The following is an 18,277-nucleotide window of genomic DNA, read 5'->3' on the forward strand; positions in this document are numbered from 1 at the left end:
GCTGGCTTTTTTCACGCGTATGCAGTCACTACCACAAGTTCCTGCCATACCCCCACTCAACATGGACCAACGTGCGTTCCATGAAGCTCATCCTTCCTGTTCACCAGATCCCTTTGATGTAGCCAGAGGCAGATGTACGGATGAAGCCTCGTATGCGGAGGAGTCAACTTTCACTGACCATGTTGAAGGAGACGACTGGAGCGACTATTCAGATCATGAGGAGGATACTTCGTATCGCTTGTTCGATACCTCAGATTATCAACCGCTAGCACGTAGGGTACTTCATACCCTTGGTCTCCAGACTGCGCCTTCAACTTCGTCCGCCCCAGCTATCAAAGGGGCCAAGGTCCTCAAATCCCCTGCACCTACTGAACACTACATCCCGGTGCCGGACCCAATTGCCAAATTAGCCTCCGAAGAATGGGCTCATCCACTCAAAGCCCGACGCTTCAAGAACCTGGCTGACAGATTGTACGCCCTAGCCCCAGACTTTGCCACCAAGTTAGATGTCCCTGGCATAGATGAACCAATCGCTCGCCTCGTTTCAAGATCTCTTTTGCCCAGGGAAGGGGAATCCCACCTAAAAGATACTACTGAGCGATGAATAGACTTCGCCCTCCGCAAGAATCACGAGGCCACTGCCTTAGCCATGCGTGCCTCCGCTTCAGCCTCCATCTTCTCCAGAGCATCTATGATGTGGATGGATGACCTTCTAGAGGATGCTAACCCTGATCCTGTCGCCTTCAAAAGAGCACTATCAAAATTACGTAAGACAGCAGCTTTTGTGGCCGATGCCACTTTGGATGCCACTCAATTAGGGGCACGAGCCATGACGACTCAAATAGTCGCTCGTCGCACCCTCTGGCTTCGCCACTGGCAAGCTGATTCAGCGGCCAGACTGAACCTGTCCAAGGCTCCTTACTCCGGATCTCTACTCTTTGGCGAGGAAGCTCTAAAGGCAGTTCTGGTTGATCCAAAAGACGCCCAAAAACCGGTTCTGGCCACAGTCAAGAACATCGACCACAGGCCCTTCAGGCGATTTCCCTCCTTTCGTTCTAACCAGTCCTTTCGAGGAACGCGGCCAGGAGGACGAGGCCGCGACTTCAGACCCTATGACTCCAACGCATTCAGGGGCTCCTGGAACCGACGCTTCCAGGGCAGAGGTCAGTACAAAGGGCGCAGGGGCAACTCATCGTCCTCATATAGGGGAGGCCCTCGCCTACACAAGTAGTATTAACGCCCTCCCCATAGGTGGCAGATTACTTCATTTTGGAGACCGTTGGCTGTGTCTCACTACGGTCTCCTGGATCAGGGAGCTTTTCAGTCATGGCTATGCCATAGAGTTTTGGGCAATCCCATCAGACAGATTCCATCCATCTCCTTGCCCAAGGGCACCAGCCAGGCACAACATCATGCAGACAGCTATACATCACCTCTTGGACATAGCGGCAATAGAGCCAGTTCCCACAACTGAGAGGTCGGAAGGGGTGTACTCCCTCCTATTTGCTGTGCCAAAACGAGATTTATCTTGGAGGGCGGTATTGGACCTCAAGTTTGTCAACCGTTTTGTAACATACCGCAGGTTCAAAATGGAATCTCTCCATTCCATTACCGAGAGTCTGCATGAAGGAGACTTCCTGGCTTCTATCGACCTTAAGGAAGCATATCTCCATGTGCCCATTTGCATAGCCCACAGAAAGTTTCTTCGGTTTGCCTTTGGCCACCAACATTTTCAATATAGAGCGATGCCATTTGGCCTCTCCTCTGCTCCAAGAGTATTTACCAAGGTGCTACTCATCCTAGTGGCTTACCTTCGGACCCAAGGGGTTCATATCTACCCATATTTGGATGATCTGCTGATAAGGTCCAAGTCTGAAGAGCTGGCTCATCATCATTTAATGATCACCCTCAATGTTTTGCAGGCCTACGGCTGGCTTGTCAACTTCGACAAAAGCCATCTCCAACCAACCCAACGCCTACTACACCTTGGGGCAATGTTGGACACCCTGCAGGCAATGGTCTTCCTGGCTCCAGATCGCATCACTGCCATCACAAGCATCGCAAGGTCCCTGATGCAACAAACATCCGCAGACGTCATGCTTCTCGCCAGAGCGCTCGGGATGTTTATCTCCACAATCCACATTGTGCCCTGGGCTCGAGCCCACACTCGGCCCCTTCAGTGGACTCTGTTGCCTTTTCAAAAAGACATTGCCAGCTCCAACCATCGCAAAGTTCGTTTGAGCCCCGCTCTGCGCCTCTCCTTCCGCTGGTGGACCAAGGTTCAACATCTCTCCAAGGGCACGTCGTTCAGAGAACCCCGCAGAACCGTCGTGACCACAGACGCCAGCCTCATAGGTTGGGGAGCCCACTGCAACTCCCAGTACGTTCAGTGGGTTTGGCCCAACGCAGAGCAATCTCGAAGCATCAACTGGCTGGAACTAAAGGCTGTCCACTTGGCTCTACGTCATTTTCAGACTCTGTTCCCTTTGCATCATGTGCTCATTCGAACAGACAACACGTGTGTAAAATCACATTTGAACAGACAGGGGGGCACCAGGTCTCGTCCTCTGCAGGACTTAGCCTCCCTCATCTTTGTCTGGGCAGAACAACATCTACAATCCCTGAAAGCAGAGCACCTCAGAGGGATTTGGAATGTGACAGCAGACTGGCTCAGCAGACAACAGGTCTTCCCGGGAGAATGGAAACTTCATCCAGCCATTTTCCATCGTCTCCAGTGTCGGTTCGGCGCCCTCTCAGTCGACCTGTTTGCTTCCAGTCACAATTGCCAGCTTCCAAGGTACTTTGCCGGATACCTGGACTCAACAGCGGAAGCAGTGGATGCTCTGACAACACCGTGGCCAGACGGTCTATTGTACGCCTTTCCTCCCATACCATTGTTAGCCAAAACCTTGAGGAAGGCGCGAACCGAGAGGGCACAGCTGGTTCTGATAGCACCATTTTGGCCACGCCGACCGTGGTTCTCAGATCTTCTGGCAATGTCAATGATGGATCCTTGGACACTTCCAGTAACGCCAGACCTCCTATCCCAGGGTCCAGTACTGCACCAGGACCCTACTTGGCTCAATCTAACAGCGTGGCGTTTGAACGGAGACACTTGAGGTCAGCTGGACTGTCTGACGCTGTGATTGATATTATTTTGGCCTCGAGAAGACCATCTACCACTCGCATTTATCAACATACCTGGGTGGCTTTCTCCAAGTGGTGTCAGTCCCACCACCACGATCCATCCCAGGCCAATGTGCACCAGGTGCTCCAATTTCTCCATAGTGGCTTTATGATGGGACTTCGACCCAACACTCTACGTCGACATGCGTCTACTCTGTCATCCATTCTCTCAGTGTCCTCTCCTGGAGATCATATTTCCTCACATCCGTTCATCAAACGGTTTTTGAGGGGAGTCGCCCTACGCTCTCCGGCTGTTGTCCATCGGTTCCCCTCATGGAGTTTGCCGAAAGTTCTGCAGGCTTTGCAACGCCCTCCGTTTGAACCCATCAGGACTGTGCCCCTACGTATACTGTCCTTCAAGGTCCTGTTTCTGATCGCAATCACATCTGCCAGACGCGTTTCGGAGTTGGGCACATTGTCTTCTGCTAGACACCTCTGCGTCTTCCATAAGGACTCGGTTGTGCTGAAGACTGACCCTTCCTTTCGTCCCAAGGTCGATTCAGTTTTTCATTGCAACCAGGACATTGTTTTGCCTTCCTTTTGCCCGGATCCTACCCAGCCTCTCGAGAAGGCTTGGCATTCGTTGGATGTCTGGAGGGCTCTCAAGACCTACCTGTCTAGGACCCAAGAGATTCGACGAATGGAGTCTCTGTTTGTATCCTTTCATCCAAGGTCTATGGGGCATAAAGTATCCAATCCTACCTTATCCCGTTGGTTAAGGGCATGCATTACTTTAGCATATGAGTCCCTGAAGCTGTCAGTTCCAGCTAGTATAACGGCTCATTCTACCAGGTCAGCTGCCACCTCGGCTGCTTTTGCCACTAATGCTCCTGTTGCCGATATTTGTAGGGCTGCAGTCTGGTCTACCCCACACTCGTTTATAAGGCATTATAAAATTGATCGTTATGCCTCTGCTGATGCATCTTTTGGCAGACGAGTGTTGCAACAGGTTCTTAATGAGGATTAACATGTGGGTGGTCCCTCCCTATATGGGTTGCTTTGGTACATCCCACAGTGATGGCCCACTTCCTATGGAAAATGTACCATTGGTCTCACCTGAAAGGTGATTTTCATAGGAGTGGGCCATCACGACCCTCCCAGTTGGAGGATGACTAGTGATTTTATCAATGGGTTACATGTTATTGTTTCGATATTCTATTGAAATGTAAGACTGACGGTCAAGACTTTTAGTTCTGTTATGTTATGTAGTTATGTTAGAGTCATGTTGTTATGCATGTGACTATTATGTTATTTTCCTGGCGGGCCTGTTGGCCTTGTTCTTGTATTTTTAGATATCTCTTTTTAGACTCGCTACGAATGAACTGGAGAGTGGGAGGGGCATGACGTCCCTAGTCTTGACTTCAAAAACATTCTTGCCTTTGCACGATAGGTGGAACTATTCCCCACAGTGATGGCCCACTCCTATGAAAATCACCTTTCAGGTGAGACCAATGGTACAGTCTCTTCACTACCATTTGGCTTACTGAGATGTCTGGACCTGAACTCATGCTTTATCTCATTCCAGACAGAGCACAAGCTGTAACCAAGATTTGATCTTGCCTTGCCTTTCTTAGCTTGTTTGGAGAAGAAAAGCCGAGGTTCAGATGCAACCCTAAGACAAACCATGGTTTAGTTCCTGGTAGTGCGGCAACAGCAGGACTTAGGGAGGGGAGGTGCGAAGCGACCAGTTTTCTAAATGTGCCCTAGCATGCTTCATCATTCCTACTAAGTCATGGTTTTGGCTTGGCGTTACATGTGAACCAGGCAAATGACTGCTAGCTGCCACAAAGTCCAAATACAGGCCAAACAAGTATGAAAATAATTCTAGGAACAAAAAGCAGGCTAGCCACTTTTTTATCTACCTCTCTGAAAAGTTCAAAAATAGCATTACTTTATTTAGTCCAGTATTTCCAAACACAAACAGCATTCTTAGTAAAATAATTTCATTAATATCCCAAGTATAGCTTCCTGATTGCTATTTCTGAAGCAAGGTGGGTTGCAACAAGGAATAGAGACTAACTATCTCAGCACCTTGCCTCTAAAATATCTTACCCATTCCTCCATTTGGCTCCCTCACTGCTGACTTTTTAAGACACCCACATTATTTATTTATTAGATTTATATCCCACCCTTCCTTCTGGTGGGAGCCCACATATGTTGCTCTTTAAGATTATTTGATGTTGCTGCTATATTTAGTTTCAGTTGCTAAATGTTACATTTGTGGAAGGTTTATATATAGATAGATATAGGTATCTATAAAAATATAGATATATAGCTATAGATATACCAAGCAAATACAAATAATAATTTTACAACAGTTACATTTGCTAACCGGAGACTGTAAACAGAATGCACTGTTTGTTCTCTCTCATTGGATAAGGGGAAGGGGGAAAAAGACAAATATTATTCCATTAGCTGAGACAGATCTATTCAGATCTTACTACTTAATATAATGGGCAATATGGCCAAAATTGTGAAATGTAATACAAGAATAATTGCTTCTGCACTTTATCTATGAAGAGATTAAAATTGTTCTTGTATCCTACAAGACTATTAGAAAAAGTCACTATTGTTCAACAAAAAAGAAAAATAACTAACAATGGCAATGGTCTTAAGTGTTTCATCACATTATTCCATTGCTGCATTCAGTGCTTCAGCATTTACTAATTCAATGCCACAAGCTCAAAATTCAGTCCTGCGCAAGTGATGGGAAGTAAACTCCATTATTTCAGTAGAACATATGACTGTGTAGTGGTCTACTGATTGGGTTTTTCTTACCTGCCCCATGTCAGTGACTGCTAGGCAATGGAGTGCACCTACAGCCACATGTACTATCTTCTTTCCCCTCAGCCCTTCTACTACTTGGGGTTTTCGTACATGAACATCAGTTCCATGTCCTAGCCTGAAGTAGTCACCTTTGCCCCTGAAAACAAAACAATATTATTATTATTATTATTATTATTACCACCACCACCACCACCACCTTTTTACCCACCCTTCCCCATAAGGTCCCAGGGTGAGTTACTGCAATGTGAATTCAAACCTGTTGCATAACATCTAAGCATTAGAAACCAAACATAGAAACCAGTTTGAGATATAAACAAAAGGTTTCTCCTTGCCCTTGAGCAGAAAGAAGCCCAAGAATTAGGGACTTCTGATTCAAGTCTTATGATGATGTTTTCATACTCTGCATAGGATAGTTTTACCTCCTTGCCATCTCCCATTCTCTTTTGAAGGATAGGAGGGAAATGGGGCCCCCTTTGCTTGTGGTTCAGGAACTGAAAAGGAAGGCATTGAAGCAGCATGTCTCAAGAGGCCAGATCTTGCCCAGGGGCTACTGATTCATAGCTTACAGGTTAAAAAAAATCTAGGTTTATTTTTACTGTACCAAAGCAAAGGACTGATTTTGGAATAAGACAAATGATTCATTTTGTTAAGAGATTGTTATTAACTGACTCCACTTTAGGATCTTAAGAAAAGGACTAGAAGATTAACAAAGACAGAGTAACTTCTGCACTGGGTCTTCCTCTTCAACAGTGCACAGGAATAATTTGGTGTTGCTGACTGCAGTTTCCAAACAATTAGTTTTATTGAATACTATGTAAAATTTCTTCCATACAACTCACTGTATTATGGGTTATATCCAATTAAATTATTCTGCAAGCAGAGTAGAACTTTTCCTCCCCCCGCACCACCTCAAAATCTGCTCTGGGGTGCATTTGGAGGGTGTGCAAGGGAAGGAGATAGAAGGACGTTTTGTTGCACTCATGAAAGTCATTCTGCACATGCAATAATTTAGCTGGATACAATCATATGATTCAAATCTTCCTACCAATTTGGCTGGTTTTATGACAAGTGTGAAAAAACCATATTAAGAAAGTAGTAATAGCTATGCATGACATTATATGTTTGACTTTGCAGTTCGTTAAACATGACATACCACGTCCAAACCACCCCAGACTTGGTAAGAGCCAAAGAGAACTGAGCTCCACACTCAATCTGGCAGACTGCCTGACCATTCAGCCGTTCAATGTTCTGAGGAATGTTACATCCTTCACTTCCTCCTCGACCAAGTTTTCCAAAATCTCCATCTCCCCAGGAAAATACTAGACCTATGAAAAACAGACCTGTATTAACAATTGCAACTGTCATACAAATGTTAAGTTGAGATAAGGAGATTTCTTACCCTCATCTGTCAAAGCCAATGTCTGAGCATCTCTGCTTCCACAAGCAACCTGAACGACTCTATGACCAAGAAGCACTTTAACCTACAACACAGAAAACACATGAAGTGCATTTGTTCCAAATTGTTTACAATTTGTTCATTTAAGAGGCACAGTTAATCCTTGGATACCAGTTTAGGCCAGAAATTCAGTTCATCAGAGTGAAGGGTTCCCTAAGTTAAGAAGAAATGGGTTTGAGCCTCCTTCCCAAAGGTGCACGTGTTCTCATTCTAAATCTCAAGAGTGGTAGCCTAAACCAGAAGGGAGGGGGAATAACACAGTATTTGATATTTGTGAAGAAAGGACTCAGAAGAATAAAGGAAACCAGTAACAAAACAATCCAAAAACTTGGTCAGCCTAAGCAGCTACCAACTAAAGAAAGCAACAACACTGACTGAGCCATCTCCTCATCCGGGCCCCATATGCACTATAGATTTAAAGCAGTATTATACCATTTTGAACAGTCATAGCTTCCCACAAAGAATCCTGGGAACTATCGTTTGTAAAGGGTGCTGAGAGTTGTTACAAGACCCCTATTCCTCTCATATAGCTACCATTTCCAGAATTCCCTAGGAAGAGGGATTGTTAACCCACTCTAGGAATTGTAGCTTTGTCTTTTGTTAGCAGCCTTAAACTACAGTGCTCAGGATTCTTTGGGAGAAGCCACGACTGTTTAAAAGGAGTGCTTAAAATATATAGTGCAGATGTAGCCCAAGTTGAGTGATAGGGTTAGAAGGAAGCTAACTATTTTATTGATTCATTCATTTCCTTAATTGTTTAATTATCTCAAGGCAGGTTACAACGTAACACATACATAACTGATCTAAATTGTAATAACCAATATGATAAAAAAATTCTTACACAAATATATCATACATATATCAATCAGCATATTACATTGATGTCCCCAAAGGGCAATGTCACAGAAATCTAAACAATGCCAGTGCCAGCCATACTTCAGAGGGGAAGGTATTCCATAAATGGGAATGTACTCTTCACACACCTCACTGGAGAAGTCTATCTTACACTTCTGCAAGCCAAAGATATGGACCATTATTTTAAAATGGCACCCCACTACATACTGAGTGAAAGCATTTGGGCTGTTTTCCTACTTTTACTGTTTTTCAGCAAGTGTATATACTTATGCAACATTAGATAGGAAAGCATCACATGATTTTTACCATCTTTGGTTTAAGTTGTGTAGTGTTGTCTCCATGGCCCAGCCGACCATATTCACCAAGGCCCCATGTATACAATTCACCACTAGAGGTGATGGCAGCACTGTGTGAACTGCCACAGGCAATATCACGGATACGTTTTGTTTTCAGTGCTTCTATCAGCCTTGGTTTATCACAGTTCCTGAAATAGAACAAAAAAAACCCCAAATGAAATGTTTTGTTTAGTCAGTTTATTTCATTACATTTTATATGAAGAACTCGTCTATTACATAAATTGGGGGGGGTGTCTATTAGATATTTGTTTAAGAAGCATTAGGTTAATGCTTAAGAAGCATTAAGTTTGGTGGCACTGACGTCCAGATTATAAAGACAAAGAAAACACCTTGAATGTAGCCATTGTGAGTTATCGTACAACCTATTGCGATCAAAACGTAACATATCAGAGATGGAACATTCCCGAGGACTGAGTTCAGCAGCAGGAAGTTGAAGATTGCCTATCAATATCAGGACAAAGTGTTGGAAATCTGGACTAGCTTCTAAGAAATTATAATCAATGTATGAATATGTAGATGTGTAAGTTTTTCTTCTATTTGGTTTCTGTCCCTACCTTAGCAGCTATGAAGATGTGTGCCAGAACAATGAAATGTTTTAAAAGATGGAACAATAGTTTGTTTTTTTTTAAAAAGAACTTAACTCTTTATGTTATTTGATAATGTTATTTGTTAATTAATTTTATTTGTTATTATAATGTTGTTATTTAATTTAATTTTTGTAAATTGTTTTGCTTTTATTGTATTTTTATATTGTATTTTTATACCTGTGTTTATTTTTCTTTGTAAGCCACCTTGAGGGCCTTTCGCCAAAAGGCAGGGTATAAATAAAATGTAATAATAATAATAAATAATAATACGTGAAATGCCTTAAAAACATTCACTACTGACAGTAGTCTAAGGAATGTGACTTATATTGATTAGCAAGCAAACAATAGTTTCAACTTCTCATTGATTTCACTATATTAAATATCACAAGCTAACTAAAATAGGAGTGACAAAAATCCAGCAAACAGCAAAAATTGCATCCTTACATTCTACTGAAGTGTCCAAGTTTCCCATCATCTCCTTCACCCCAGGAGAATACCTTCCCATCAACAGTTAAAGCCATAGCATGGCGGCCACCTGGAATGGATAGGAGCACAAGAAGATGGACGAGGTAGCACAACAAGGTCGAAAAATTAACAATACAAAGAAGTGTCTTCAGAAATCCCAGTTAGCAACAGCAACTTCCTTGCACTCCCATCTGTGACAAATTGCCTTATGTAGCTATCTTTAATATTAACATTTATAACTAAACCTGACTGAAAACCACATCATACTTTTGTTTTTTTCCAAAAGCAGAACAGACTATTAAACCCAAACAAGAACAGGAAAATGATATTCAGGGTATTTAAAAAAAGAAAACAGGTTTAGTAGTTCCAACCAAATAATGTAATGGTTCCAATAATGAAGATATCAAGCCAATGTCTGGGACAATCTCCATACATTTTGCACTTGCAATTTTTGTCCTTTACATCACTTCAAGATATAAAAAGTAATAGGAAGGGCAAAGAATGATTGCTACAAGTACACTGGTGTTTTCCACAGCAAAAACATTAACAATGGATGCTACATCTGCATACATGCATCTGAGGGAACAAGGATGTGCACAAAATTGTTTAAAAATTCAGTTATATTCACATTTTGTCTCCTATATGAAACAACCATCCACCTGTAGTAATCAACTGTGCCAAATAAAAGATTTAAGGTCTTCCTGTTATCTAGGAGCTAGCATATATATGGAAAACTCATTGTGGACCAATTCACACATCACATTAACCATAAGTTAAAACAAACTATGGTTTAATATGAATGAGCAAAAAGAAGCAGAGTCTTGCTTGTTGTGTCATCTCAACCCAGGTTTGTGGTTTGTTTCCTTCAAAGAAACCTTGGTTATCGCTCATGATGGTTTGGAAGAAACAAACCATAAGCCCAGATTCAGATGACAAAACAAGCTAGACTTTGGTTTATTTCATGCATAGCACAGAATGGGGGACAAGCACTACAGGAATCCAGCAATTAAACCATACGGTTTAATGCGATTGTGGACTAGGGCTGTTTAACAAATAGACTGCAAGTAGAATAACAGCATCCTTTCTGTAGCAGGTGGGCTAAGAAACTAGAGACTGTAGTCTGCACCATCTCACTTGGCAAACCAAAGTCACAATGTGAATATTTATATTTTTCCCAATTTAACCAAAGTGATGTACCACACTGGTTAGTACATTTTTATTGATCTGATTCAGACCTAAAACAAAAAGAAATTAATCAGAACAGAACCAAAACTAGAAAAAAAATTAACGGGTTGGCTCCATGGCTTAAAAGGCAAAGTGGAGTAAACTACATGAGGTATGCAGACATATCAAGCTGCCTTTGACAAAGCAGGTAATCTACTCCAAATGTTATCTGTTGTCCAAGGTGTTACATGGGGTCTTTCCCAGTGCTCCTGAAATCATTTTGATACCGAACACTGAGCGTGTGCTCTACCTCAGAGCTACAGTCCATCTTCCGAATTAACTAACCATTCAAGACCCTCTCCAAATATGTTGACAATTATCTGATAGCTCTCAATTTTATTTATTGTCAGTGGGTTGGATCCAGACTTACTGGTGCTCAAAGCAGACCCAGTGACATCAGTGAAATTTAAGTCAGCCAATTGATTTCAACAGATCTACTCTTGACCAAGGCTGAAATCCAATACACACTTACCTGGGAGTAAGTCCCATTGAACCCAATAGAGCTTACTTCTGAGGAGACATGTATTGGACTGCAGCCTAAGTCTGGATCCAACCCAAAACGTTAAAGTATTTTCAACCCTGCTAAATGAGAAGAAAACATTTCCCTTAAAGGGAAAAAACTCAAAACAGCGACCAGCACTTTAAGCTCATTTTCACTTTGTGTAGTACATACACCCCCACAGAAGCACACATTCAAATCCTAACCTATGATTAGCATGTTTATCCCCATATTAAAAGAGAAAGTGCCCCACTAACTCAAGCTTCTAAGAACAGATATGGAACTCCCCCGCTTTGCATGTACATTTAACTATGAAGAGTATTGTGCAGAGAGAAAGTATGCACAAAACTGACTTGCAAAGCAGTTTTAACTAAGCACAGATAAAAAGAGATTAATATAAAATGGACTAGAAATAAGGAGATATTACCAGGATATTTCCGTCTTGGAATCAACAAGCTTATTATGTCAAACAGAGAAATGTATGGAATTGGTACCTGAATGAACAGCAACTTTCTTGACCACATAATTACTGAGAGCAGTAATCTGCCGAGGAATGGGCACAGTTCCACTTGATAGTCCTAATCCTAGTCTTCCATTGGTGGCCTCTCCACATGCATACACTTTACCCTCTACAGTCACTAAAAGACAAGATATTTAGGGTTCTGTTATTGAGAAAATTAGGACAACCAAAAACAGCTTTGTTTGTTTTCAGTACAAATATGATGCCCTGCACAACATGGAGTTTTCCTACCTGCAAAAAGGCTTTTGGATCCACCAGCTACCTGCACTACATTCAAGGCAGAGAGGGTCTCAGAAAAAGAAGGAACCTTTATCTGTAAAATGCAAATAATACAGAAAATAAGTAAGTAAAGAATTAATGATACAGCATGTAGGCCTGTTGTTGGGGTGGAAATGTCAAAACACCCAGCAGATATGCCCAAGCCCTCTGGCATAACTAAAATGGTTCTTTGGATCTTAGTAATTATCTTCTGATTATCATTGAATGTTTACTGCAAAATACTTTTGTTCAAAGAATATTCTTTATTCAAAAGGTTTTTAATTATGAACTAAGTGATCCTGTATCTTATTTAGCAGCTCTATTCATGTCTCTATTTCTGCCAAAGTTCACTTATTTCCTGGCTATCAGATGGGATTTCTGAATGTACTAGGGGAGGCGATATATCATCTCCTTTGCTAACCAAGTTCACATTACTTGGACTGTGTAAGTTGTTCCACAAGTTGTGGTGGCTAGCTAGTAGCCACTGCTTTAGGACAGCTGTCCTAAAAAATAAGATGCCAAGTGAAATACCTTTTAAGTTCCAGTCATATAGCTTGTAAGTAACAGAAGTCAACGGTTTAAAAAAAAAACCCACCTAGGAAAGTTTAAGAACATAAGCAGAGCCCTGCTAGATCAGACCAAAAGCCCATCTAGCCCAGCATTCTGTTCTCACAATGGCCACCCAGATGTCTGTGGGAAGCCTGTAAGAAGAAACTGAGTGCAACAAGAGCTCTTCCTTCTTGTGATTCCCAAAAACTGGGAAATCAGAGGCTTTGCTGTCTCTAACAGTAGAAAGTGTTCTTCTATTTAAGGTTGTTTTTAGGATTTTCTGTGGTTTGGTCCTGACCTCTGCACAGAATCAGTTTTGGTGTTTTTTTTAAACAAGGATGGCCTTCTCTACACAAAGCTGAGGCTGTTGCATGGATGCAAAATCTGCTGCAACCAGCAGGCATAAGAAAGGGGGCCTCATCTGGAAATCAAGATGCATAGCAGTAAGGTAGGGACTTTCCCAGCCCCCCCCCCCACATATATATAATATGCCAGGAAGAATACCACTATTTTAATACAGCTCAACTAAAAAGTAAAACAGTCAATACCTTAGACCCTTTTAATCCTCCCAGTTGATCTTTATCATTCAGGCCCCAAACAAAAACTTTGGTCCTTATTGTAGCTGCTGATTCCAGGCCTGTAGTCTTCTTTCTAACAAGGCTAAGCAAGCAAACAAAACGTTATTTTGCAAATTTTTATATTGGGATTGTCCCTAGAATTTTTATTTACCATGCACCCATTCAGTATTATTTGAAACAACTACATCAGAATATTTTTTATGAATAACAGGCATGCTGGAACCAAAAGAATAGTATGTGGGAAAGTGATCTTTGGTCTTACTGTGAAACAGTCTTCTACATGCATATAAAGATCATGTCAGGTGGGACTTGAGCTCCACCTTGTGCTTATTATTGTTGTTGTTGTTATTAGTATTATTAGCATTTATTGCCCACTCTTCACCCAGTGGTCCCAGGGTGGGTTACAACAACCTTAAAATACAGTGTTAAAAACAATTAAAAATAACCCAGAATCACAAAATAGGGTAGGTTCAAGGCAGAAAAGCGATGTTAGGTTTTGCAGCATCTTTTGGTTTCCCTTACACTCAGGCACCAGTTCTCCAATGACAAATCACAGAAAAAATAAATACAGAAATGTAAGCATTCTCAGCTGCAAAAAAGGAAAGCAAAAAAGTAACTGGCAGCCTAGTGTCAAATAGAGGGAGGCTCTGAGATCATCTTTACATGAACATAGAAGATCCTTTCATGGTAAGACCAAAGGTCTCTTCTTTAGTGCATGCAAGATTATTTCAGGTGGGACATAAGAAAGCTGACCCATGCAGGGTGGGAAATGACCAAGTGAAGGCTGGGCTGCCTACTAGCCTAGGAATACATGTTGTAGGACCAGTCTCCCCAAAGACTGTCTTGGCTGAAAGGTAAGCATCTATCTTGTAGTGTTTAATAAATGTGTTAGGGCTGGCCCATATGGCCACCCTGCATACCACCTGGAAAGGGCCATTGAGAGAGAAGGCACCTGACGTAGGCACCACCGTAGTGGAGTGTGCCATAATCTTAGCTGGAGAAATGAGATTCAGACAACGCAATGCAGGCTTCAAATCACTAGATATAGTGGAGGTGGATACTTTTTTACTCAAAGAAGAAAGATGAAAGGAGACAAAAAGGGCATTGTTCTTGAGATGGAAACCTTTAGAGCCCCATGGACATCTAAGGAGTGCCAGCTGTTTTTGGTTGGACGGGCAGTGGAGGGACAGAAAGTAGGTAGAATGACAGTGCTAACAGTGAAAGGACAAACGGACCTTGGTACAGAATGGTTAGTACAGGAGATTATTATGTCCTTGTGGAAAGTACACCAGTGTTTATCCACTGACAGGGCATTAAGCTCCGAAACCCTGTGGGCAGATATGACGGCCATGAGGAAAAGAACCTTGAAGGAGAAGAGACAGAGGAACACAGAGCAGTCAAAACCTTGTTCAAATCCAAAGTAGGGAAACAACGCTGAGGCAACAGAGAGGATATGGTGGCTCCTCATAGAAAATGTTTCCAGAAGGAGTGAGAATCCAAGGGCCTATCCAGAGACTTGGGAGAGAATGGAGGATAGAGCTGAAGTCTGCCATCATACAGTATTTGGTCTGAGACCCATGGCTAAACCATACTGTAGAAAGAATAATACTTCATTAATATCAGTCTTCTGAGGAGCCAAGGGCTTCTTAGAACACCATGTCAAAAACACCTTTCATGTACTCTTGTAGAGGCAGAGCATGGAGGGTCACCTAGCGGTCATCATGGTATCAACAACAGAAAATGGGGGGGCTGCTTTTAAGAGCCATTTCCACTCAGTGTCCATACATGAAGGTCCAGCCAGGTCAGATCCGGATGGCAGAGGCAGCCCTGGGATAGCAGATCCTTCTTGAGAGGCAGCAGCTACAGGGGAGATGTTGCTAGATTGATTATCTCAGAGAAGCACAGTCTCCATGGCCAGTATGAGAACCCTCACCTTCTCATCCCAGATCTTCTTCAGGACTCTGGAGAAACATGGTATGGGAGGAAAGGTGTACAACAGCCCAGGGGGCCAAGGAGAAATGAGAGCCTCCACTGTGGGCACTGCATAGCGGGAGAAGAACCTTTTGGCCCAGTGGTTGAGGGGCAACACAAACAGAGCCACATGTACCATTCCAAAGAGGCCTATGAATTCCCTAAAAATGTTGGAATGTAACCTCCATTTCCTTTGATGAATCTGTTCCTGGCTTGATTTTTTCCCCTTCAGTTGTTCTGCAGTGAGAGACTCTAGATGAGTCTCCTCCCAGTGAAGGACAGTAGAGGCCTCTGCTTGAAGATGCTTTGATCTTGTACCCCGACAATTCACATGGGCCTTGGCTATGATGTTGTCTGTTCTCACCAGGACTGCCCTCAGGTCTCAATGTGGTGAAGTACTGTAGCACCAGATGAATAGCTCAAGGTTCTAGTAGGTTGATGGGAAGGAGACCACACACCACACACATTGGGCCTTCACATATGGAAGAAGAGGCCTTTGACTGCAAACCTTTGGGCAGGTGTGCCCAAAAAAAGGTTAAACTCATTATACGCTACAGAGTTATATTTAACTTAGGATATTCTCCACACAACAGAAGTTACAAAACTATTAGTAAGAGCTGGCTACAGTATTTTGATGAAAAATCAATGTGTGTAAGTATTTTTCATATAATTTTAGATGATTTAAATAAGATGTATGTAATTTTAACTGTGTGTTTGTGTATATATATAAAAATTCTTTTTTGTTCTAGCCCCTGATGAAGGCTTGGTTGCACAAGCTGAAACGCGTTGGGCTTTGAGCTTCTACAGAGCATTTCCTAAGCTTTTGCTATTTTAAAAAAAATTTGGCATATATTTTTAATAGTACTTTTGTACATAATAATAAATATCTTTTCAGCATTCTGGTTTTTTACCACTTTTTCTTGCATTTTGTGGATGCTAGACACTTTATTTTTCCTCCTTGAGGTCCATCAACAACAGAAAGTTTCCACCTCCCGAGAGCCCCTTGGTTGACAAGAGGGTCTCCATCCTGAACTTACAGTACCTGATGTAGCTGTTTAGACATTTTAGGTCCAGGACTGCCTGGAAGGAGCCATCCTTTTTGGCTGAGGTAAAGATGGAATAAATGCCTGGGAAAGACCTGTTCTGTTGCAGAAATCTTCAGCAGATGTTGGTTGGGATCAAGTCCAACCCCCTGCTCAGTGCAGGAATCCAACTTATATCTGACAAGTGGCTATCCAGCTGCCTCCAGTGTTGGAGAGCCCACTACCTCTGCAGATAATTGATTCCATTCTCATGCTGCTGTAACAGATAGGAAGTTTTTCCTGATATTCAGCCGCAATCTAGCTTCCTGTAACTTGAGCCCATTATTCCATGTCCTGCACTCTGGAATGATCGAGAAGAAATCCCGGCCCTCCTCTGTGTGACAACCTTTCAAGTACTTGAAGAGTGCTATCAATATCTCTCCTCAGTCTTCTCAAAGCTGAGCTTGCCTAGTCCTTTCAGACTCTCCTCATAGGACTTTGTTTCCAAACCCCCGATCATCCTTGTTTCCCTTGAACCCTGTCTCTTTTCCAGGTTGGAAGGGAGAGGAAAACCTGTGAGGAGGCAGTGAACTCCAAGTGAAGGCCCTGTCTCAGAGTCTGCAACACTCAACAGTCTGTCCTAAAACACCTGCAGGCTGAGGGAGAGATAGCATCAGAAGTGGTGCTTGCTTCCCCAGAACTGGGTGCCTGAATCAAACTGGTTTGAGGACTGCTGTTGTCCTTTGGAGTTACAATACTGTCTGCCCCAGGTTGATTGGCAAGATAGGGATTGCATGACCTATGAAAGGAACACATCCTCTCTCTTCCTGGAAGAAGGCAGTTTGTGTGTTTTTATCTTTGGATTCCACCAAAACGTCTTCCAAAGCTGCATCACCAAAGAGCGCGCCTCCTATGTATGGCTCTGTGGTCAGGCTGGAGTGAGCTATGGCATCCATCTTCCAATGGAAGAGCCAAAGGCTCTTCCTAGTGAATACGCCGGCTGCAGGGATCAAGCGGAAGACTATACTGCATCCATCAAAGCATCAGCCATAAAAGCCACAGATTGGGAGATTTTCAAGAGAGACTTGCAAACTCTGGCAGAGTCTTGCTGTGGACCATCCAAGAGGTCCTCTAGCCAGAGAAAAGAGGCACTGGCAAAGACCGGTGCAGATGCAGCTGATCACACTGACATGGTACTAGCATCATGAACTCAATGCAATCCCAAGTCCAGCTGTTGCTCCACCATGTCCTTAAGCTGTGCATCTGAGTCTTTTGAATGGAGTAAGGGATTGACCAATCCCATCACAGCTACATCAATGAGGAGAAGCTTTAATTTATTAGCAATGGCACAGACTTTTTGTAATTAACAGGTACATCAAATTCAGATTTGATTACTTTAGGTAGCACAGAAGGAAGTTTAACCACTCTGGACTTTGGTGCCACTCTGGACAAGGAGGGAGTAGTGGACTCCTCAGGAGCATTCAGATCTAATGTTGCCATAGCCTTACATAGTAAGTGAAGGTAGAGAAATTCTTGGAAGAGGTGGCTGGAAGAAACCTCTTCAGATTCCGACTCCCTGCTCCATTCCTCCTCATCTGAATGTTCAAGCCAGGTTCAGAATCCACCACCCTCTCTAGGGGGTCTCTTCCAGGTGGGCTGGAGCACTGCCTCTGCCCCCAAGGAACAGAATGGGGGTCCAGGGAGACATGTGGCAGAACGCTTGGAACCTGAGGCGCATGCTGTGAAATGGAAGAAGTGCCAGGCTGGAGTGAGGAGTGAGACTGATTGCACAAAAAAGTGGAATTTGGAGCAGCAGGAGGCTGCTGAGTGAACAAAGGCAAGTCTTGAAACGTGGCAGCCACTCCCTGGCAGGTCAGTTAATAAGATCTCTTTCAATTGCTGCAGCATGTATGCAAAAATTTGTAACTGGGCAGAAGGAACCAGTTCCCGCACTGGAAGATGTA

The 18,277-nt window shown here is 43.0% G+C and overlaps 1 protein-coding gene across 6 annotated transcripts in view; it reads right to left on the reverse strand.

Annotated features, from left to right (window-relative positions):
• HERC2 (HECT and RLD domain containing E3 ubiquitin protein ligase 2) overlaps positions 1-18,277 on the reverse strand; it is a 179,306-nt gene that overhangs the window by 48,075 nt on the left and 112,954 nt on the right. For all 6 annotated transcript variants that reach the window (XM_061626960.1, XM_061626959.1, XM_061626958.1 and 3 more), the window contains exons 57-64: positions 13,291-13,402; positions 12,167-12,248; positions 11,910-12,053; positions 9,672-9,762; positions 8,591-8,768; positions 7,373-7,454; positions 7,127-7,298; positions 5,965-6,109 (exon numbers count right to left, since the gene is read on the reverse strand). In XM_061626960.1, the coding sequence (XP_061482944.1) occupies positions 5,965-6,109; positions 7,127-7,298; positions 7,373-7,454; positions 8,591-8,768; positions 9,672-9,762; positions 11,910-12,053; positions 12,167-12,248; positions 13,291-13,402 (1,006 nt within the window). The remainder of the gene's footprint in view (positions 1-5,964; positions 6,110-7,126; positions 7,299-7,372; positions 7,455-8,590; positions 8,769-9,671; positions 9,763-11,909; positions 12,054-12,166; positions 12,249-13,290; positions 13,403-18,277) is intronic.

The sequence above is a fragment of the Rhineura floridana genome, chromosome 5 (genome assembly GCF_030035675.1).
Source record: "Rhineura floridana isolate rRhiFlo1 chromosome 5, rRhiFlo1.hap2, whole genome shotgun sequence".
NCBI lineage: Eukaryota > Metazoa > Chordata > Lepidosauria > Squamata > Rhineuridae > Rhineura > Rhineura floridana.